The sequence below is a fragment of the Salvelinus alpinus genome, chromosome 28 (genome assembly GCF_045679555.1).
Source record: "Salvelinus alpinus chromosome 28, SLU_Salpinus.1, whole genome shotgun sequence".
Taxonomy (NCBI): Eukaryota; Metazoa; Chordata; class Actinopteri; order Salmoniformes; family Salmonidae; genus Salvelinus; species Salvelinus alpinus.
Genome location: NC_092113.1, coordinates 45,244,109 through 45,267,643, shown reverse-complemented (window position 1 = coordinate 45,267,643; position 23,535 = coordinate 45,244,109). Strand labels below are relative to the sequence as shown.

Here is a 23,535-nt window from a genome sequence, read left to right as displayed (position 1 = left end):
TATTCTACGATCTGGGCCAGAGAAAATGTACGTTTACGTTGGGCACGTTATTTAAAAAAATAATAATAATCTGACCCCTAGCGCTAAGAGGTTTAACTTGGGTCAAACGTTTCGGGTTCCTCTTCCACAAGATTCCCACAATAAGTTGGGTGAATTTTGGCCAATTCCTCCTGACAGAGCTGTTGTAACTGAGTCAGGTTTTTAGTCCTTTTTCAGTTCTGCCCACACATTTTCTATGGTATGGAGGTCAGGGTTTGTGATGGCCACTCCAATAACTTGACTTTGTTGTCCTTAAGCCATTTTGCCACAACTTTGGAAGTATGCTTGAGGTCATTGTTCATTTGGAAGACCCATTTGCGACCAAGCTTTAACTTCCTGACTGATGTATTGAGATGTTGCTTCAATATATCCACATAATTTTCATGCCTCATGATGCCATCTATTTTGTGAAGTGCACCAGTCCCTCCTGTAGCAAAGCACCCCTACAACATGATGCTGCCACCCCCGTGCTTCACGGTTGGGATGGTGTTCTTCAGCTTGCAAGCCTCCCCCTTTTTCCTCCAAACATAACGATGGTCATTATGGCCAAACAGTTATATTTTTGTTTCATCAGACCAGAGGACATTTCTCCAAAAAGTACGATCTTTGTCCCCATGTGCAGTTGCAAACTGTAGTCTGGATTTTTTATGGCGGTTTTGGAGCAGTGGCTTCTTCCTTGCTGAGTGTCCTTTCAGGTTATGTCGATATAGGACTCGTTTTACTGTGGATATAGATACTTTTGTACCTCTTTCCTCCAGCCTCTTCACAAAGTCCTTAGCTGTTGTTCTGGGATTGATTTGCACTTTTCACACCAAAGTACGTTCATCTCTAGGAGACAGAACGCGTCTCCTTCCTGAGCGGTATGATGGCTGCGTGGTCCCATGGTGTTTATACTTGCGTATTATTGTTTGTACAGATGAACGTGGTACCTTCAGGCGTTTGGAAATTGCTCCCATGGATGAACCAGACTTGTGGAGGTCTACAATTTGTTTTCTGAGATCTTGGCTGATTTCTTTTGATTTCCCATGATGTCAAGCAAAGAGGCACTGAGTTTGAAGGTAGGCCTTGAAATACATCCACAGGTACACCTCCAATTGACTCAAATGATGTCAATTAGCCTATCAGAAGCTTCTAAAGCCATGACATAATTTTCTGGAATTTTCCAAGCTGCTTAAAGGCACAGTCAACTTACTGTATGTAAACTTCTGACCCACTGGAATTGTGATACAGTGAATGATAAGTGAAATAATCTGTCTGTAAACAATTGTTGGAAAAATGACTTGTGTCATGCACAAAGTAGTGTTCAGGGCTCTAGGTGTGTACTGGGCCCAAGGTGTGTTCTGGGCCCTAGGTGTGTTCAGGGCTCTAGGTGTGTACTGGGCTCTAGATGTCCTAACCGACTTGTCAAAACTATAGTTTGTTAACAAGAAATGTGTGGAGTGGTTGAAACACTTAGGTTGGAGTCATTAAATCTCATCTATGTAAACTTCCGACTTCAACTGTATTTAACAGTGACAGCCCATCACATTATAATAAGGGCGGCAGCGTAGCCTAGTGGTTAGAGTGTTGGACTAGTAATTTGCAAGTTCAAATCCCCGAGCTGACAAGGTACAAATCTGTCGTTCTGCCCCTGAACAAGGCAGTTAACCCACTGTTCCTAGGCTGTCATTGAAAATAAGAATTTGTTCTTTATCTGACTTTAAATAAAGGTCAAATAAAAATAAAATACCCCAGAAGGGGGAAATAGAAGTATCGTGCTACAGACACGCCCCCTTTATAAGAGTCACACAAGTGTACAGATTTTGGTCTTTGTAAGAAAACTTTATAGCACAGGCCTATACAATGTCGGAGCCATGTTTATATATTGATTTCACACGCAAATTGCACTTTACCCTAGTGTTGTTGTTGATGAGCAAGCGTGTGTTTTCATTGGGGTAAATTCAAAGGGTTGTTATTCCTGATGGTTTTATATGATCATGATCATATACCAATACTTTGGATTTTCTTAAATACCAAAGTACAAAAACAGAATGGACTGTGACTCCAAAATCGCAATTCGTACTGAACTGTGGGTTTGGTGAACCGTTACACCCCAATTAAATGGCATATATTTGTTTTTCTTAGTGTGTTCTGGGCCCTAGGTGTGTTCTGGGCCCTAGGTGTGTTCTGGGCTCTAGGTGTGTTCTGGGCCCTAGGTGTGTTCTGGGCCCTAGGTGTGATCTGGGCTCTAGGTGTGTTCTGGGCCCTAGGTGTGTTCTGGGCCCTAGGTGTGTTCTGGGCTCTAGGTGTGTTCTGGGCCCTAGGTGTGTTCTGGGCCCTAGGTGTGATCTGGGCTCTAGGTGTGTTCTGGGCCCTAGGTGTGTTCTGGGCCCTAGGTGTGATCTGGGCTCTAGGTGTGTTCTGGGCCCTAGGTGTGTTCTGGGCCCTAGGTGTGTTCTGGGCCCTAGGTGTGTTCTGGGCTCTAGGTGTGTTCTGGGCCCTAGGTGTGTTCTGGGCCCTAGGTGTGATCTGGGCTCTAGGTGTGTTCTGGGCCCTAGGTGTGTTCTGGGCCCTAGGTGTGTTCTGGGCTCTAGGTGTGTTCTGTGCTCTAGGTGTGATCTGGGCTCTAGGTGTGTTCTGTGCTCTAGGTGTGTTCTGGGCTCTAGGTGTGTTCTGGGCTCTAGGTGTGTTCTGGGCCCTAGGTGTGTTCTGTGCTCTAGGTGTGATCTGGGCTCTAGGTGTGTTCTGGGCCCTAGGTGTGTTCTGTGCTCTAGGTGTGATCTGGGCTCTAGGTGTGTTCTGGGCCCTAGGTGTGATCTGGGCTCTAGGTGTGTTCTGGGCCCTAGGTGTGATCTGGGCCCTAGGTGTGATCTGGGCTCTAGGTGTGTTCTGTGCTCTAGGTGTGATCTGGGCTCTAGGTGTGTTCTGTGCTCTAGGTGTGATCTGGGCTCTAGGTGTGATCTGGGCTCTAGGTGTGTTCTGTGCTCTAGGTGTGATCTGGGCTCTAGGTGTGTTCTGGGCCCTAGGTGTGTTCTGGGCTCTAGGTGTGATCTGGGCTCTAGGTGTGTTCTGGGCTCTAGGTGTGTTCTGGGCTATAGGCATGTTCTAAGTATGTGTTCTGTATTCTATGCATATTCTAAGCATGTGCTGTGTGTTCTAGGCGTGTTCCGTGAGGCAACCACAGACTTCACGGTAGACGCGCGGCCCCTGACCCAGATGGGAGGGAAGCACATCAAGACAGTCATCCAGAACCCATCTGGAGCCGTTACCGACGCTGTCATCACCGACCACTGTGATGGAACGTACAGCGTAGAGTACACTCCCTACCAAGAGGGTGAGTTAGTCCACTACCTAGTCCACTATCTAGTCCACTACCTAGTACACTCCCTACCAAGAGGGTGAGTTAGTCCACTACCTAGTCCACTATCTAGTCCACTATCTAGTCCACTACCTAGTACACTCCCTACCAAGAGGGTGAGTTAGTTCACTACCTAGTCCACTATCTAGTCCACTATCTAGTCCACTACCTAGTACACTCCCTACCAAGAGGGTGAGTTAGTCCACTACCTAGTCCACTATCTAGTCCACTACCTAGTACACTCCCTACCAAGAGGGTGAGTTAGTCCACTACCTAGTCCACTATCTAGTACACTACCTAGTACACTCCCTACCAAGAGGGTGAGTTAGTCCACTACCTAGTCCACTACCTAGTCCACTACCTAGTACACTCCCTACCAAGAGGGTGAGTTAGTCCACTACCTAGTCTACTACCTAGTACACTACCTAGTACACTATCTAGTCCACTACCTAGTACACTCCCTACCAAGAGGGTGAGTTAGTCCACTACCTAGTCCACTACCTAGTACACTACCTAGTACACTATCTAGTCCACTACCTAGTACACTCCCTACCAAGAGGGTGAGTTAGTCCACTACCTAGTCCACTACCTAGTCCACTATCTAGTACACTACCTAGTACACTCCCTACCAAGAGGGTGAGTTAGTCCACTACCTAGTCCACTACCTAGTCCACTATCTAGTACACTACCTAGTACACTCCTTACCAAGAGGGTGAGTTAGTCCACTACCTAGTCCACTACCTAGTGCACTACCTAGTACATCACCTAGTCCACTACCTAGTACACTCTCTACCAAGAGGGTGAGTTAGTCCACTACCTAGTTCACTACCTAGTCCACTACCTAGTCCACTACCTAGTACACTCCCTACCAAGAGGGTGAGTTAGTTCACTACCTAGTCCACTATCTAGTCCACTACCTAGTCCACTACCTAGTACATCACCTAGTCCACTACCTAGTACATCACCTAGTCCAGTACCTAGTACATTACCTAGTCCACTACCTAGTACACTACCTAGCACACTACCTAGCCCACTACCTGGCCCACTACCTTGTACACTACCTAGTGCACTATATTGTCCACTACCTTGTACACTACCTTGTACACTACCTTGTCCACTACCTAGTACACTACCTAGTAGAGAAGAAATGGGAGAAACTCCCCAAATAAAGGTGTGCCAAGCCTCTAGCATCATACCCCAGAAGATTCCAGGCTGTAATCACTGCCAAAGGTGCTTCAACAGAGTACTGAGTAAAGGGTCTGAATACTTATGGAAATGTGATGTAAACATTTTAAAAAGTACATTTGCTAAGTTTGTCATTATGGAGTATTGTGATGTCATTATAGGGTATTGTGATGTCATTATGGAGTATTGTGACGTCATTATGGGGTACTGTGATGTCATTATGGGGTACTGTGATGTCATTATGGGGTATTGTGATGTCATTATGGAGTATTGTGACGTCATTATGGGGTACTGTGACGTCATTATGGGGTACTGTGATGTCATTATGGGGTATTGTGATATCATTATAGGGTATTGTGATGTCATTATGGAGTATTGTGACATCATTATGGGGTACTGTGATGTCATTATGGGGTACTGTGATGTCATTATGGGGTATTGTGATGTCATTATGGGGTATTGTGTGTACGTTGATGAGGGGGAAACAATTTAATCAATTTTAGAATAAGAATGAAACAAAATGTGGAAAAAGTCAATTGGTCTCAATAATTTCCGAATGCACTGTCCAGGTCCCCCAGTGTAGAGGTGATCTATATGATAACTCTGTTCTGTCCAGGTCCCCCAGTGTAGAGGTGATCTATATGATAACTCTGTTCTGTCCAGGTCCCCCAGTGTAGAGGTGATCTATATGATAACTCTGTTCTGTCCAGGTCCCCCAGTGTAGAGGTGATCTATATGATAACTCTGTTCTGTCCAGGTCCCCCAGTGTAGAGGTGATCTATATGATAACTCTATATGATAACTCTGTGTTCTGTCCAGGTCCCCCAGTGTAGAGGTGATCTATATGATAACTCTGTTCTGTCCAGGTCCCCCAGTGTAGAGGTGATCTATATGATAACTCTGTTCTGTCCAGGTCCCCCAGTGTAGAGGTGATCTATATGATAACTCTATATGATAACTCTGTGTTCTGTCCAGGTCCCCACATTGTAGATGTGGTGTACGATGAGACACCAGTACCCAACAGTCCATTCCATGTTGGCGTGACAGAGGGGTGTGACGCGGGGCGTGTGCGTGTGCATGGACCCGGCCTGGACAGAGGCATCACCAACAAAGCCAATAAATTCACAGTGGAGACCCGGTATGACACACATGCACACATTTGAGTCATTTAGCAGACGCTGTTATCCAGAGGGACTAACACCCACCCTCCTCCTCTCACACAGCTTCAGGAGACTGTTTAGCCTGTGTCCCCCCCCCCCCTCTCTCTCTCTCTCTCTCTCTCTCTCTCTCTCTCTCTCTCTCTCTCTCTCTCTCTCTCTCTCTCTCTCCCTAACACACAGACACACAGCTTCAGGAGACTGTCTAGCCTGTGTCCCCCCCCCCCCCTCTCTCTCTCTCTCTCTCTCTCTCTCTCTCTCTCTCTCTCTCTCTCTCTCTCTCTCTCTAACACACAGACACACAGCTTCAGGAGACTGTCTAGCCTGTGTTCCCCCCTCCCCTCTCTCTCTCTCTCTCTCTCTCTCTCTCTCTCTCTCTCTCTCTCTCTCTCTCTCTCTCTCTCTCTCTAACACACAGACACACAGCTTCAGGAGACTGTCTAGCCTTTGTTCCCCCTCCTCTCTCTCTCTCTAACACACAGACACACAGCTTCAGGAGACTGTCTAGCCTGTGTTCCCCCCTCCCCTCTCTCTCTCTCTCTCTCTCTAACACACAGACACACAGCTTCAGGAGACTGTCTAGCCTGTGTCCCCCCCCCCCCCCCTCTCTCTCTAACACACAGACACACAGCTTCAGGAGACTGTCTAGCCTGTGCCCCCCCCCCCCCTCTCTCTCTCTCTCTCTCTCTCTCTCTCTCTCTCTCTCTCTCTCTCTCTAACACACAGACACACAGCTTCAGGAGACTGTCTAGCCTGTGTTCCCCCCCCCCTCTCTCTCTCTCTCTCTCTAACACACAGACACACAGCTTCAGGAGACTGTCTAGCCTGTCTTCCCCCCTCCTCTCTCTCTCTCTCTCTCTCTCTCTCTCTCTCTCTCTCTCACACACAGACACACAGCTTCAGGAGACTGTCTATCCTGTGACCACCCCCTCTCTGTCTGTCTCTGTGTTCCCCCCTCCTCTCTCTCTCAATTCAATTCAAAGGGCTTTATTGACATGGGAAACGTATGTTAACGTTGCCAAAGCAAGTGAAATAGATAATAAAGAAAAGTTAAATAATCTATACAAATGTACAATAAACATTACACTCACAAAAGTTCCAAATGAATAAAGACATTTCAAATTTCATATTATGTCTATATACGGTTTTGTAACTATGTGCAAATAGTTAAAGTACAAAAGGGAAAATAAGTAAACATAAATATGGGTTGTATTTACAATGGTGTTTGTTCTTTACTGGTTGCCCTTTTCTTGTGGCAACAGGTCACACATCTTGCTGCTGTGATGGCACACTGTGGTATTTCACCCAGTAGATATGGGAGTTTATCAAGATTGATTTGTTTTTTAATTCTTTGTGTGTCTGTGCAATCTGAGGGAAATATGTGTCTATAATATGGTCATACATTTGTCTTCTCTTGAGAGCCAGGTCTGCCTACGGCGGCCTCTCTCAATAGCAAGGCTATGCTCACTGAGTCTGTACATCATCAAAGCTTTCGTTAAGTTTGGGTCAGTCACAGTGGTCAGGTATTCTGCCACTGTGTACTCTCTGTTTAGGGACAAATAGCATTCTAGTTTGCTCAGTTTTTTGTTACTTCTTTCCAATGTGTCAAGTAATTATCTTTTTGTTTCTTCATGATTTGGTTGGATCTAATTGTGTTGCTGTCCTGGGGCTCTGTGGGGTGTGTTTGTGTTTGTGAACAGAGCCCCAGGACCAGCTTGCTTAGGGGACTCTTCTCCAGGTTCATCTCTTTTTTTGGAACACCCTTATTTTTGTCTTACTGAGATTTTACTGTCAGGGCCCAGGTCTGACAGAATCTGTGCAGAATATCTAGGTGCTGCTGTAGGCCCTCCTTGGTTGGTGACAGAAGAACCAGATCATCAGCAAACAGTAGACATTTGACTTCAGATTCTAGTAGGGTGAGAACGGGTGCTGCAGACTGTTCTAGTGCCCTCGCCAATTCGTTGATATATATGTTGAAGAGGGTGGGGCTCAAGCTGCATCCCTGTCTCACCCCACGGCCCTGTCTCACCCCACGGCCCTGTCTCACCCCACGGCTTGTGGAAAGAAATGTGTGTTTTTTGCCACTTTTAACTCCACACTTGTTGTTTGTGTACATGGATTTTAGAATGTCTCTCTCTCTTTCCCTCTATCTCTCGCTCTGTCTCTCTCACCGTAGTGGTGCGGGTACGGGGGGTCTGGGTCTGGGAGTAGACGGCCCGTCGGAGGCTAAGATGTCCTGCACCGACAACAAAGATGGCAGCTGCAGTGTAGAGTACATTCCCTACGAGGCTGGAACGTATAACCTCAACATCACCTACGGAGGACAGCCTATTGTTGGTACGGAGACACACACATACACACACTCACAGATACACGCACTGGTACATGTGTATTGTGCCTCTAAATTGTGGCGCTGCCTCTAAATTGTGGAGGTAACTAGTGAAGTTTCCAATCTGTAAAGATAGCTAGTGAAATTCCCAATCTGTAAAATTAGCTAGTGAAGTTCCCAACATGTAAAGATAGCTAGTGAAGTTCCCAACATGTAAAGATAGCTAGTGAAGTTCCCAACATGTAAAGATAGCTAGTGAAGTTCCCAATCTGTAAAGATAGCTAGTGAAGTTCTCAATCTGTAAAGATAGCTAGTGAAGTTCCCAACATGTAAAGATAGCTAGTGAAGTTCCCAATCTGTAAAGAAAGCTAGTGAAGTTCCCAATCTGTAAAGATAGCTAGTGAAGTTCCCAATCTGTAAAGAAAGCTAGTGAAGTTCCCAACATGGGATAATAAGGACTACTACATTATACACAACGCCCACAGTTTATTAACCCCCCAATCTCTCTCCAGTTTATTAACCCCCCAATCTCTCTCCAGTTTATTAACCCCCCAATCTCTCTCCAGTTTATTAACCCCCCAATCTCTTTCCAGTAAATTAAACCCCCAATCTCTTTCCAGTTTATTAACCCCCCAATCTCTCTCCAGTTTATTAACCCCCCAATCTCTTTCCAGTAAATTAAACCCCCAATCTCTTTCCAGTTTATTAACCCCCCCATCTCTTTCCAGTTTATTAACCCCCCAATCTCTTTCCAGTTTATTAACCCCCCAATCTCTTTCCAGTTTATTAACCCCCCCATCTCTTTCCAGTTAATTAACCCCCCAATCTCTTTCCAGTTTATTAAACCCCAAGCTCTTTCCAGTTTATTAACCCCCCCAATCTCTTTCCAGTTTATTACCCCCCCCAATCTCTCTCCAGTTTATTAACCCCCCAATCTCTCTCCAGTTTATTAACCCCCCGATCTCTTTCCAGTTTATTAACCCCCCAATCTCTTTCCAGTTTATTAAATCCCCCAATCTCTTTCCAGTTTATTAACCCCCCAATCTCTTTCCAGTTTATTAACCCCCCCAATCTCTCTCCAGTTTATTAACATTTACATTTAAGTCATTTAGCAGACGCTCTTATCCAGAGCGACTTACAAATTGGAAAGTTCATACATGTTCATCCTGGTCCCCCCGTGGGGAATGAACCCACAACCCTGGCATTGCAAGCGCCATGCTCTACCAACTGAGCCACACGGGACCTCTTTATTAAACCTCCAATCTCTTTCCAGTTTATTAACCCCCCGATCTCTTTCCAGTTAATTAACCCCCCAATCTCTTTCCAGTTTATTAACCCCCAATCTCTTTCCAGTTTATTAAACCCCCAATCTCTCTCCAGTTTATTAACCCCCGATCTCTCTCCAGTTTATTAACCCCCAATCTCTTTCCAGTTTATTAAACCCCCAATCTCTCTCCAGTTTATTAACCCCCGATCTCTCTCCAGTTTATTAACCCCCCTATCTCTTTCCAGTTTATTAACCCCCCGATCTCTCTCCAGTTTATTAACCCCCCTATCTCTTTCCAGTTTATTAACCCCCCCAATCTCTTTCCAGTTTTTTAACCCCCCAATCTCTTTCCAGTAAATTAAACCCCCAATCTCTTTCCAGTTTATTAACCCCCCAATCTCTCTCCAGTTAATTAACCCCCAATCTCTTTCCAGTTTATTAACCCCCGATCTCTCTCCAGTTTATTACCCCCCAATCTCTTTCCAGTTTATTAACCCCCCGATCTCTCTCCAGTTTATTAACCCCCCAATCTCTCTCCAGTTTATTAACCCCTCAATTTCTTTCCAGTTTATTAACCCCCCAATTTCTTTCCAGTTTATTAACCCCCCCAATCTCTTTCCAGTTTATTAACCCCCCAATCTCTTTCCAGTTTATTAACCCCCCTATCTCTTTCCAGTTTATTAACCCCCCAATCTCTCTCCAGTTTATTAACCCCCAATCTCTTTCCAGTTTATTAACTCCCCGATCTCTTTCCAGTTTATTAACCCCCCGATCTCTTTCCAGTTTATTAACCCCCCATCATCCCCCCTCTCTTCCAGTTTATTAACCCCCCCATCTCTTTCCAGTTAATTAACCCCCCAATCTCTCTCCAGTTAATTAACCCCCCAATCTCTTTCCAGTTTATTAACCCCCCAATCTCTTTCCAGTTAATTAACCCCCCAATCTCTTTCCAGTTTATTAACCCCCCAATCTCTTTCCAGTTTATTAACCCCCCCATCTCTTTCCAGTTAATTAACCCCCAAATCTCTTTCCAGTTTATTAACCCCCCCATCTCTTTCCAGTTAATTAACCCCCCCATCTCTTTCCAGTTTATTAACCCCCCGATCTCTTTCCAGTTTATTAACCCCCCAATCTCTTTCCAGTTTATTAACCCCCCAATCTCTTTCCAGTTTATTAACCCCCCCAATCTCTTTCCAGTTTATTAACCCACCAATCTCTTTCCAGTTTATTAACCTCCCCAATCTCTCTCCAGTTTATTAACCCCCCAATCTCTTTCCAGTTTATTAACCCCCCAATCTCTCTCCAGTTTATTAACCCCCCAATCTCTTTCCAGTTTATTAACCCCCCCAATCTCTTTCCAGTTTATTAATCCCCAAGCTCTTTCCAGTTTATTAACCCCCCAAACTCTCTCCAGTTTATTAACCCCCCAATCTCTCTCCAGTTTATTAACCCCCCCAATCTCTCTCCAGTTTATTAACCCCCCAATCTCTCTCCAGTTTATTAACCCCCCCAATCTCTCTCCAGTTTATTAACCCCCCAATCTCTTTCCAGTTTATTAAACCCCAAGCTCTTTCCAGTTTATTAACCCCCAATCTCTTTCCAGTTTATTAACCCCCCAATCTCTCTCCAGTTTATCTACAACCCCAATCTCTTTCCAGTTTATTAACCCCCCGATCTCTTTCCAGTTTATTAACCCCCCAATTCTTTTCCAGTTTATTAACCCCCAATCTCTTTCCAGTTTATTAACCCCCCAATCTTTTTCCAGTTTATTAACCCCCCAATCTCTTTCCAGTTTATTAACCTCCCCAATCTCTCTCCAGTTTATTAACCCCCCAATCTCTTTCCAGTTTATTAACCCCCCAATCTCTTTCCAGTTTATTAACCCCCCCATCTCTTTCCAGTTAATTAACCCCCCAATCTCTTTCCAGTTTATTAACCCCCCCATCTCTTTCCAGTTAATTAACCCCCCAATCTCTTTCCAGTTTATTAACCCCCCGATCTCTTTCCAGTTTATTAACCCCCCAATCTCTTTCCAGTTTATTAACCCCCAATCTCTTTCCAGTTTATTAACCCCCCCAATCTCTCTCCAGTTTATTAACCCCCCAATCTCTTTCCAGTTTATTAACCCCCCAATCTCTCTCCAGTTTATTAACCCCCCAATCTCTTTCCAGTTTATTAACCCCCCCAATCTCTTTCCAGTTTATTACCCCCCAATCTCTTTCCAGTTTATTAACCCCCAATCTCTCTCCAATTATTAAACCCCCAATCTCTTTCCAGTTTATTAACCCCCCAATCTCTCTCCAGTTTATTAACCCCCCAATCTCTTTCCAGTTTATTAACCCCCCAAGCTCTTTCCAGTTTATTAACCCCCAATCTCTCTCCAGTTTATTAACCCCCCAATCTCTTTCCAGTTTATTAACTCCCAATCTCTTTCCAGTTTATTATCCCCCCAATCTCTCTCCAGTTTATTAACCCCCAATCTCTTTCCAGTTTATTAACCCCCCAATCTCTTTCCAGTTTATTAACCCCCCAATCTCTCTCCAGTTTATTAACCCCCCAATCTCTCTCCAGTTTATTAACCCCCCAATCTCTCTCCAGTTTATTAACCCCCCAATCTCTCTCCAGTTTATTAACCCCCCAATCTCTTTCCAGTATATTAACCCCCCCAATCTCTCTCCAGTTTATTAACCCCCAATCTCTTTCTAGTTTATTAACCCCCAATCTCTTTCCAGTTTATTAACCCCCCAATCTCTTTCCAGTTCATTAACCCCCCAATCTCTTTCCAGTTTATTAACCCCCAATCTCTTTCCAGTTTTTAAACCCCCCGATCTCTCTCCAGTTTATTAACCCCCCAATCTCTCTCCAGTTTATTAACCCCCCAATCTCTCTCCAGTTTATTAACCCCCCCAATCTCTTTCCAGTTTATTAGCCCCCCAATCTCTTTCCAGTTTATTTACCCCCCAATCTTTTTCCAGTTTATTAACCCCCCAATCTCTCTCCAGTTTATTAACCCCCCGATCTCTTTCCAGTTTATTAACCCCCCAATCTCTCTCCAGTTTATTAACCCCCCGATCTCTCTCCAGATTATTAACTACCCCAATCTCTTTCCAGTTCATTAACCACCCCAATCTCTTTCCAGTTTATTAACCCCCCCAATCTCTTTCCAGTTTATTAACCCCACAATCTCTTTCCAGTTTATTAACCCCCCAATCTCTTTCCAGTTTATTAACCCCCCCATCTCTTTCCAGTTTATTAACCCCCCAATCTCTCTCCAGTTTATTAACCCCCCAACCTCTTTCCAGTTTATTAACCCCCCGATCTCTTTCCAGTTTATTAACCCCCCAATCTCTTTCCAGTTTATTAACCCCCCAATCTCTTTCCAGTTTATTGAACCCCAAGCTCTTTCCAGTTTATTAACCCCCAAGCTCTTTCCAGTTTATTAACCCCCCAATCTCTCTCCAGTTTATTAACCCCCCAATCTCTTTCCAGTTTATTAAACCCCAAGCTCTTTCCAGTTTATTAACCCCCCAATCTCTTTCCAGTTTATTAACACCCCAATCTCTTTCCAGTTTATTAACACCCCAATCTCTTTCCAGTTTATTAACCCCCAATCTCTTTCCAGTTTATTAACCCCCCCAATCTCTCTCCAGTTTATTAACCCCCCAATCTCTTTCCAGTTTATTAACCCCCAAATCTCTCTCCAGTTTATTATCAACCCCAATCTCTTTCCAGTTTATTAACCCCCCAATCTCTCTCCAGTTTATTAACCCCCCAATCTCTTTCCAGTTTATTAACCCCCCCAATCTCTTTCCAGTTTATTAACCCCCCAATCTCTCTCCAGTTTATTAACCCCCCAATCTCTTTCCAGTTAATAACCCCCCAATCTCTTTCCAGTTTATTAACCCCCCCATCTCTTTCCAGTTAATTAACCCCCCAATCTCTTTCCAGTTTATTAACCCCGCAATCTCTTTCCAGTTTATTAACCCCCCAATCTCTCTCCAGTTTATTAACCCCCCAATCTCTTTCCTGTTTATTAACCCCCCCAATCTCTTTCCAGTTTATTAACCCCCCAATCTCTTTCCAGTTTATTAACCCCCCAATCTCTCTCCAGTTTATTAACCCCCCAATCTCTCTCCAGTTTATTAACCCCCCCAATCTCTTTCCAGTTAATTAACCCCCCAATCTCTTTCCAGTTTATTAACCCCCCAATCTCTCTCCAGTTTATTAACCCCCCAATCTCTCTCCAGTTTATTAACCCCCCAAATCTCTTTCCAGTTCATTAACCCCCCAATCTCTTTCCAGTTTATTAACCCCCCAATCTCTCTCCAGTTTATTAACCACCCCAATCTCTCTCCAGTTTATTAACCCCCCAATCTCTTTCCAGTTTATTACCCCCCCAATCTCTTTCCAGTTTATTAACCCCCCAATCTCTCTCCAGTTTATTAACCGCCTTTCTCAGTTTATTAACCCCCCAATCTCTCTCCAGTTTATTAACCCCCAATCTCTCTCCAGTTTATTAACCCCCCAATCTCTTTCCAGTTTATTAACCCCCCCAGTCTCTTTCCAGTTTATTACCCCCCCAATCTCTCTTCCAGTTTATTAACCCCCAATCTCTCTCCAATTATTAACCCCCCAATCTCTTTCCAGTTTATTAACCCCCCAATCTCTCTCCAGTTTATTAACCCCCCAATCTCTTTCCAGTTTATTAACCCCCCAAGCTCTTTCCAGTTTATTAACCCCCAATCTCTCTCCAGTTTATTAACCCCCCAATCTCTTTCCAGTTTATTAACTCCCAATCTCTTTCCAGTTTATTATCCCCCCAATCTCTCTCCAGTTTATTAACCCCCAATCTCTTTCCAGTTTATTAACCCCCCAATCTCTTTCCAGTTTATTAACCCCTCAATCTCTCTCCAGTTTATTAACCCCCCAATCTCTCTCCAGTTTATTAACCCCCCAATCTCTCTCCAGTTTATTAACCCCCCAATCTCTCTCCAGTTTATTAACCCCCCAATCTCTTTCCAGTATATTAACCCCCCAATCTCTCTCCAGTTTATTAACCCCCAATCTCTTTCTAGTTTATTAACCCCCAATCTCTTTCCAGTTTATTAACCCCCCAATCTCTTTCCAGTTTATTAACCCCCCAATCTCTTTCCAGTTTATTAACCCCCAATCTCTTTCCAGTTTTTAAACCCCCCGATCTCTCTCCAGTTTATTAACCCCCCAATCTCTCTCCAGTTTATTAACCCCCCAATCTCTCTCCAGTTTATTAACCCCCCCAATCTCTTTCCAGTTTATTAGCCCCCCAATCTCTTTCCAGTTTATTTACCCCCCCAATCTTTTTCCAGTTTATTAACCCCCCAATCTCTCTCCAGTTTATTAACCCCCCGATCTCTTTCCAGTTTATTAACCCCCCAATCTCTCTCCAGTTTATTAACCCCCCGATCTCTCTCCAGATTATTAACCACCCCAATCTCTTTCCAGTTCATTAACCACCCCAATCTCTTTCCAGTTTATTAACCCCCCCAATCTCTTTCCAGTTTATTAACCCCACAATCTCTTTCCAGTTTATTAACCCCCCAATCTCTTTCCAGTTTATTAACCCCCCCATCTCTTTCCAGTTTATTAACCCCCCAATCTCTCTCCAGTTTATTAACCCCCCAATCTCTTTCCAGTTTATTAACCCCCCGATCTCTTTCCAGTTTATTAACCCCCCAATCTCTTTCCAGTTTATTAACCCCCCAATCTCTTTCCAGTTTATTGAACCCCAAGCTCTTTCCAGTTTATTAACCCCCAAGCTCTTTCCAGTTTATTAACCCCCCAATCTCTCTCCAGTTTATTAACCCCCCAATCTCTTTCCAGTTTATTAAACCCCAAGCTCTTTCCAGTTTATTAACCCCCCAATCTCTTTCCAGTTTATTAAACCCCAATCTCTTTCCAGTTTATTAACACCCCAATCTCTTTCCAGTTTATTAACCCCCAATCTCTTTCCAGTTTATTAACCCCCCCAATCTCTCTCCAGTTTATTAACCCCCCAATCTCTTTCCAGTTTATTAACCCCCAAATCTCTCTCCAGTTTATTATCAACCCCAATCTCTTTCCAGTTTATTAACCCCCCAATCTCTCTCCAGTTTATTAACCCCCAAATCTCTTTCCAGTTTATTAACCCCCCCAATCTCTTTCCAGTTTATTAACCCCCCAATCTCTCTCCAGTTTATTAACCCCCCAATCTCTTTCCAGTTAATAACCCCCCAATCTCTTTCCAGTTTATTAACCCCCCCATCTCTTTCCAGTTAATTAACCCCCCAATCTCTTTCCAGTTTATTAACCCCGCAATCTCTTTCCAGTTCATTAACCCCCCAATCTCTCTCCAGTTTATTAACCCCCCAATCTCTCTCCAGTTTATTAACCCCCCCAATCTCTTTCCAGTTTATTAACCCCCCAATCTCTTTCCAGTTTATTAACCCCCCAATCTCTCTCCAGTTTATTAACCCCCCAATCTCTCTCCAGTTTATTAACCCCCCCCAATCTCTTTCCAGTTAATTAACCCCCCAATCTCTTTCCAGTTTATTAACCCCCCAATCTCTCTCCAGTTTATTAACCCCCCAATCTCTCTCCAGTTTATTAACCCCCCAAATCTCTTTCCAGTTTATTAACCCCCCAATCTCTTTCCAGTTTATTAACCCCCCAATCTCTCTCCAGTTTATTAACCACCCCAATCTCTCTCCAGTTTATTAACCCCCCAATCTCTTTCCAGTTTATTACCCCCCCAATCTCTTTCCAGTTTATTAACCCCCCCAATCTCTCTCCAGTTTATTAACCGCCCCATCTCTCTCCAGTTTATTAACCCCCCCAATCTCTCTCCAGTTTATTAACCCCCCCAATCTCTCTCCAGTTTATTAACCCCCCCAATCTCTTTCCAGTTTATTAACCCCCCAATCTCTTTCCAGTTTATTAACCCCCCCAATCTCTCTCCAGTTTATTAACCCCCCCAATCTCTCTCCAGTTTATTAACCCCCCCAATCTCTCTCCAGTTTATTAACCCCCCCAAATCTCTCTCCAGTTTATTAACCCCCCCATCTCTTTCCCGTTTATTAACCCCCCAATCTCTCTCCAGTTTATTAACCCCCCCAATCTCTCTCCAGTTTATTAACCCCCCAATCGCTCTCCAGTTTATTAACCCCCCAATCTCTTTCCAGTTTATTAACCCCCCAATCTCTTTCCAATCTCTCTCCAGTTTATTAACCCCCCCATCTCTTTCCCGTTTATTAACCCCCCAATCTCTCTCCAGTTTATTAACCCCCCCAATCTCTCTCCAGTTTATTAACCCCCCAATCGCTCTCCAGTTTATTAACCCCCCAATCTCTTTCCAGTTTATTAACCCCCCAATCTCTTTCCAGTTTATTGAACCCCAAGCTCTTTCCAGTTTATTAACCCCCAAGCTCTTTCCAGTTTATTAACCCCCCAATCTCTCTCCAGTTTATTAACCCCCCAATCTCTTTCCAGTTTATTAAACCCCAAGCTCTTTCCAGTTTATTAACCCCCCAATCTCTTTCCAGTTTATTAAACCCCAATCTCTTTCCAGTTTATTAACACCCCAATCTCTTTCCAGTTTATTAACCCCCAATCTCTTTCCAGTTTATTAACCCCCCCAATCTCTCTCCAGTTTATTAACCCCCCAATCTCTTTCCAGTTTATTAACCCCCAAATCTCTCTCCAGTTTATTATCAACCCCAATCTCTTTCCAGTTTATTAACCCCCCAATCTCTCTCCAGTTTATTAACCCCCAAATCTCTTTCCAGTTTATTAACCCCCCCAATCTCTTTCCAGTTTATTAACCCCCCAATCTCTCTCCAGTTTATTAACCCCCCAATCTCTTTCCAGTTAATAACCCCCCAATCTCTTTCCAGTTTATTAACCCCCCCATCTCTTTCCAGTTAATTAACCCCCCAATCTCTTTCCAGTTTATTAACCCCGCAATCTCTCTTTGACCCCCCCAATCTCTTTCCAGTTTATTAACCCCCCAATCTCTCTCCAGTTTATTAACCCCCCAATCTCTTTCCAGTTAATAACCCCCCAATCTCTTTCCAGTTTATTAACCCCCCCATCTCTTTCCAGTTAATTAACCCCCCAATCTCTTTCCAGTTTATTAACCCCGCAATCTCTTTCCAGTTCATTAACCCCCCAATCTCTCTCCAGTTTATTAACCCCCCAATCTCTCTCCAGTTTATTAACCCCCCCAATCTCTTTCCAGTTTATTAACCCCCCAATCTCTTTCCAGTTTATTAACCCCCCAATCTCTCTCCAGTTTATTAACCCCCCAATCTCTCTCCAGTTTATTAACCCCCCCCAATCTCTTTCCAGTTAATTAACCCCCCAATCTCTTTCCAGTTTATTAACCCCCCAATCTCTCTCCAGTTTATTAACCCCCCAATCTCTCTCCAGTTTATTAACCCCCCAAATCTCTTTCCAGTTTATTAACCCCCCAATCTCTTTCCAGTTTATTAACCCCCCAATCTCTCTCCAGTTTATTAACCACCCCAATCTCTCTCCAGTTTATTAACCCCCCAATCTCTTTCCAGTTTATTACCCCCCCAATCTCTTTCCAGTTTATTAACCCCCCCAATCTCTCTCCAGTTTATTAACCGCCCCATCTCTCTCCAGTTTATTAACCCCCCCAATCTCTCTCCAGTTTATTAACCCCCCCAATCTCTCTCCAGTTTATTAACCCCCCCAATCTCTTTCCAGTTTATTAACCCCCCAATCTCTTTCCAGTTTATTAACCCCCCCAATCTCTCTCCAGTTTATTAACCCCCCCAATCTCTCTCCAGTTTATTAACCCCCCCAATCTCTCTCCAGTTTATTAACCCCCCCAATCTCTCTCCAGTTTATTAACCCCCCCATCTCTTTCCCGTTTATTAACCCCCCAATCTCTCTCCAGTTTATTAACCCCCCCAATCTCTCTCCAGTTTATTAACCCCCCAATCGCTCTCCAGTTTATTAACCCCCCAATCTCTTTCCAGTTTATTAACCCCCCAATCTCTTTCCAGTTTATTAACCCCCCAATCTCTTTCCAGTTTATTAACCCCCCAATCTCTTTCCAGTTTATTAACCCCCCCAATCTCTCTCCAGTTTATTAACCCCCCCAATCTCTTTCCAGTTTATTAACCCCCCAATCTCTTTCCAGTTTATTAACCCCCCCAATCTCTCTCCAGTTTATTAACCCCCCAATCTCTCTCCAGTTTATTAACCCCCCAATCTCTTTCCAGTTTATTAACCCCCCAATCTCTTTCCAGTTTATAAACCCCCCCAATCTCTTTCCAGTTTATTAACCCCCCAATCTCTCTCCAGTTTATTAACCCCCAATCTCTCTCCAGTTTATTAACCCCCCAATCTCTCTCCAGTTTATTAACCCCCCAATCTCTCTCCAGTTTATTAACCCCCAAATCTCTTTCCAGTTTATTAACCCACCAATCTCTCTCCAGTTTATTAACCCCCCAATCTCTTTCCAGTTTATTAACCCCCCCAATCTCTTTCCAGTTTATTAACCCCCCAATCTCTTTCCAGTTTATTAACCCCCCAATCTCTTTCCAGTTTAATAACCCCCCGATCTCTTTCCAGTTTATTAACCCCCCGATCTCTTTCCAGTTTAATAACCCCCCAATCTCTTTCCAGTTTATTAACCCCCCAATCTCTTTCCAGTTTATTAACCCCCCAATCTCTTTCCAGTTTATTAACCCCCCAATCTCTTTCCAGTTAATTAACCCCCCAATCTCTTTCCAGTTTATTAACCCCCCAATCTCTTTCCAGTTTAATAACCCCCCAATCTCTTTCCAGTTTATTAACCCCCCAATCTCTTTCCAGTTTATTAACCCCCCAATCTCTCTCCAGTTTATTAACCCCCCAATCTCTTTCCAGTTTATTAACCCCCCAATCTCTTTCCAGTTAATTAACCCCCCAATCTCTTTCCAGTTTATTAACCCCCCAATCTCTTTCCAGTTTATTAACCCCCCAATCTCTTTCCAGTTTAATAACCCCCCAAATCTCTTTCCAGTTTATTAACCCCCCAATCTCTTTCCAGTTTATTAACCCCCCAATCTCTTTCCAGTTAATTAACCCCCCAATCTCTTTCCAGTTTATTAACCCCCCAATCTCTTTCCAGTTTATTAACCCCCCCAATCTTTTTCCAGTTTATTAACCCCCCAATCTCTCTCCAGTTTATTAACCCCCCAATCTCTTTCCAGTTTATTAACCCCCCAATCTCTTTCCAGTTTATTAACCCCCCAATCTCTCTCCAGTTTATTACCCCCCAATCTCTCTCCAGTTTATTAACCCCCCAATCTCTCTCCAGTTTATTAACCCCCCAATCTCTTTCCAGTTTATTAAGCCCCCGATCTCTTTCCAGTTTAAAACAAATTCATCTACTGATCTTTCTCTTCACTCCCCCTTTCTCTCCCTATCTCCATTCACCTCTTTTTCTTTCTCTCTCACTTCATCTCGGTCTCGTCATTCATCTCTCTCTTGCCCTTAATCTTTCTCTATTTCTCTCTCCCTCTCTCTCCCTCCCTTCATCTCTCTCCCTCTCTCTCTCTTCCCGCCTTTAGGCAGTCCCTTCCAGGTGCCTGTCAGCAACACGGTGGACATTTCTAAGGTTAAGTGCATGGGGGAGGGGCTTGGAACCAACGTGCGTGCCAACATTCCACAGGCTTTCTCCGTGGACACCTCTAAAGCAGGAGTCGCCCCTCTACAAGTCAGAGTACAAGGACCCAAAGGTGTGTGTATAAGAGCCATCTATTTTAGTTACCTTTGGTTCATGTGTAGAACTCTGGTTGCTCTTTCTCTTGTGTGTCTGAGTGTGTACATTTAGTGTGTGTGTGTGTGTGTGTGTGTGTGTGTGTGTGTGTGTGTGTGTGTGTGTGTGTGTGTGTGTGTGTGTGTGTGTGTGTGTGTGTGTGTGTGTGTGTGTGTGTGTGTGTGTGTTTGTGTGTGTGTGTGTTTTGATGTTTTTGGTGCGTGTGTGGTGTGTAGGTGTAGTGGAGCCAGTAGAGTTAGTGGATAATGGAGACCAGACTCACACAGTGAACTACATCCCGACCAGAGAGGGACCTTACTCTATCAATGTACTGTACGCTGACCAAGAGATCCAAAGCAGGTAACAAACACACACACACACACTGGCAACACACACACACACACAAACACACACACACACACACACACACACACACACACACACACACACACACACACACACACACACACACACACACACACACACACACACACACACACACACACACATAGGTAACAAACACACACACACACTGGCAACACACACACACACACACACACACACACACACACACACACACACACACACACACACACACACACACACACATAGGTAACACACACACACACACAATGGCAACACACACACACACACTGGCAACACACACACACAGGCAACACACACACACAGGCAACACACACACACATACACTGGCAGCACACACACACACACACACACACACACCAATAAACACACAAAAACAGTTCTGACACTGCACCCCCCCCACCCAGTCCCTACAAGGTCCAGGTGTTGCCTACACATGATGCCAGTAAGGTGCACGCCAGCGGCCCTGGTCTCAACACCACTGGAGTGCCCGCCTCTCTGCCTGTCGAGTTCACCATCGCGGTCAAGGATGCAGGAGTGGGGCTGCTCGCTGTGCAGATCACTGTGAGTCCTGTCAACAAAGAGGCCAGCCTACCAATACATCTACTCCCACTATGTCCAAGAGTCCTAACCTACCAATACATCTAATCCCACTATGTCTACATCCTAACCTACCAATACATCTAATCCCACTATGTCTAAGAGTCCTAACCTACCAATACATCTAATCCCACTATGTCTAAGAGTCCTAACCTACCAATACATCTAATTCCACTATGTCTAAGAGTCCTCACCTACCAATACATCTAATTCCACTATGTCTAAGAGTCCTAACCTACCAATACATCTAATCCCACTATGTCTAAGAGTCCTAACCTACCAATACATCTAATCCCACTATGTCTAAGAGTCCTAACCTACCAATACATCTAATCCCACTATGTCCAAGAGTCCTAACCTACCAATACATCTAATTCCACTATGTCTAAGAGTCCTAACCTACCAATACATCTAATCCCACTATGTCTAAGAGTCCTAACCTACCAATACATCTAATTCCACTATGTCTAAGAGTCCTAACCTACCAATACATCTAATCCCACTATGTCTAAGAGTCGTAACCTACCAATACATCTAATCCCACTATGTCTAAGAGTCCTAACCTACCAATACATCTAATCCCACTATGTCTAAGAGTCCTAACCTACCAATACATCTAATTCCACTATATCTAAGAGTCCTCACCTACCAATACATCTAATTCCACTATGTCTAAGAGTCCTAACCTACCAATACATCTAATCCCACTATGTCCAAGAGTCCTAACCTACCAATACATCTAATTCCACTATATCTAAGAGTCCTCACCTACCAATACATCTAATTCCACGATGTCTAAGAGTCCTAACCTACCAATACATCTAATCCCACTATGTCCAAGAGTCCTAACCTACCAATACATCTAATTCCACTATGTCTAAGAGTCCTAACCTACCAATACATCTAATTCCACTATGTCTAAGAGTCCTCACCTACCAATACATCTAATCCCACTATGTCTACATCCTCACCTACCAATACATCTAATCCCACTATGTCTAAGAGTCCTCACCTACCAATACATCTAATCCCACTATGTCTAAGAGTCCTAACCTACCAATACATCTAATCCCACTATGTCTAAGAGTCCTAACCTACCAATACATCTAATTCCACTATGTCTAAGAGTCCTAACCTACCAATACATCTAATCCCACTATGTCTAAGAGTCCTAACCTACCAATACATCTAATCCCACTATGTCTAAGAGTCGTAACCTACCAATACATCTAATCCCACTATGTCTAAGAGTCCTCACCTACCAATACATCTAATCCCACTATGTCTAAGAGTCCTCACCTACCAATACATCTAATCCCACTATGTCTACATCCTCACCTACCAATACATCTAATTCCACTATGTCTAAGAGTCCTCACCTACCAATACATCTAATCCCACTATATCAAAGAGTCCTCACCTACCAATACATCTAATCCCACTATGTCTAAGAGTCCTAACCTACCAATACATCTAATCCCACTATGTCCAAGAGTCCTAACCTACCAATACATCTAATTACACAATGTCTAAGAGTCCTAACCTACCAATACATCTAATTCCACTATGTCTAAGAATCCTAACCTACCAATACATCTAATTCCACTATGTCCAAGAGTCCTAACCTACCAATACGTGAACTCCCACTATATCTAAATCCAAACCAACTAATACATCTAATCCCACTATATCTAAGAGTCCTAACCTAACAATACATCTAATCCCACTATGTCTACTACCTCACCTACCAATACATCTAATCCCACTGTATCTAAGGGTTTTAGCCAGGTATAGGAGATGGTATGCTTACCAAGGTCATGTGCGGGCTAGCCCATCGGTCGGACTGTCTCGATGTTTACCTAATCTGACTGTCTGTTTCCATGGTGACTGTCTCCAGGACCCAGAGGGGAAGCCTAAGAAGGCCAGTATCTGTGACAACCAGGACGGGACCTATCTGGTGTCGTATATACCTGACATGGCAGGTCGTTACACCGTGCTGATAAAGTATGGAGGGGACGAGATCCCTTACTCCCCCTACCACATCAGCGCTCTACCTACTGGAGATGCCAGCAAGTGTACCATCACAGGTAGGACACAGACCGATTGTGTGTAACTGTATTGATTGATTATTTGTGCATTAGTGTGCCCTCCACCCCACATGCACATACCCTTCTCCCTTCCTCCTCCCCTCCTTCACATTTGCTTCATCCCTCCGTTTGGAGCACCAGTTGTTGCCTCTCATTGTGTTTGTCACTGTTTCGCTCCCCTGCTTCCACCCTTCTCCTTCTCAGTGTCAATCGTAGGCCACGGCCTGGGTAAGAACACTTAGATGGTAGATCCACTAGTCTGGTCTGGTCTGGTTCCGTCTCTGGGTAAGAACACTTAGATGGTAGATCCACTAGTCTGGTCTGGTCTGGTTCCGTCTCTGGGTAAGAACACTTAGATGGT

General features: G+C 44.1%; 1 protein-coding gene across 1 annotated transcript in view; it reads left to right on the top strand.

Moving 5' to 3' along the window:
• Window positions 1-23,535, top strand: part of LOC139557925 (filamin-A-like) — a 238,834-nt gene that overhangs the window by 158,303 nt on the left and 56,996 nt on the right. The window contains exons 22-28 of the mRNA XM_071373278.1: window positions 3,179-3,352; window positions 5,537-5,699; window positions 7,895-8,055; window positions 19,916-20,083; window positions 20,340-20,463; window positions 20,895-21,051; window positions 22,985-23,174. Coding sequence (XP_071229379.1) covers window positions 3,179-3,352; window positions 5,537-5,699; window positions 7,895-8,055; window positions 19,916-20,083; window positions 20,340-20,463; window positions 20,895-21,051; window positions 22,985-23,174 — 1,137 coding nt within the window. The remainder of the gene's footprint in view (window positions 1-3,178; window positions 3,353-5,536; window positions 5,700-7,894; window positions 8,056-19,915; window positions 20,084-20,339; window positions 20,464-20,894; window positions 21,052-22,984; window positions 23,175-23,535) is intronic.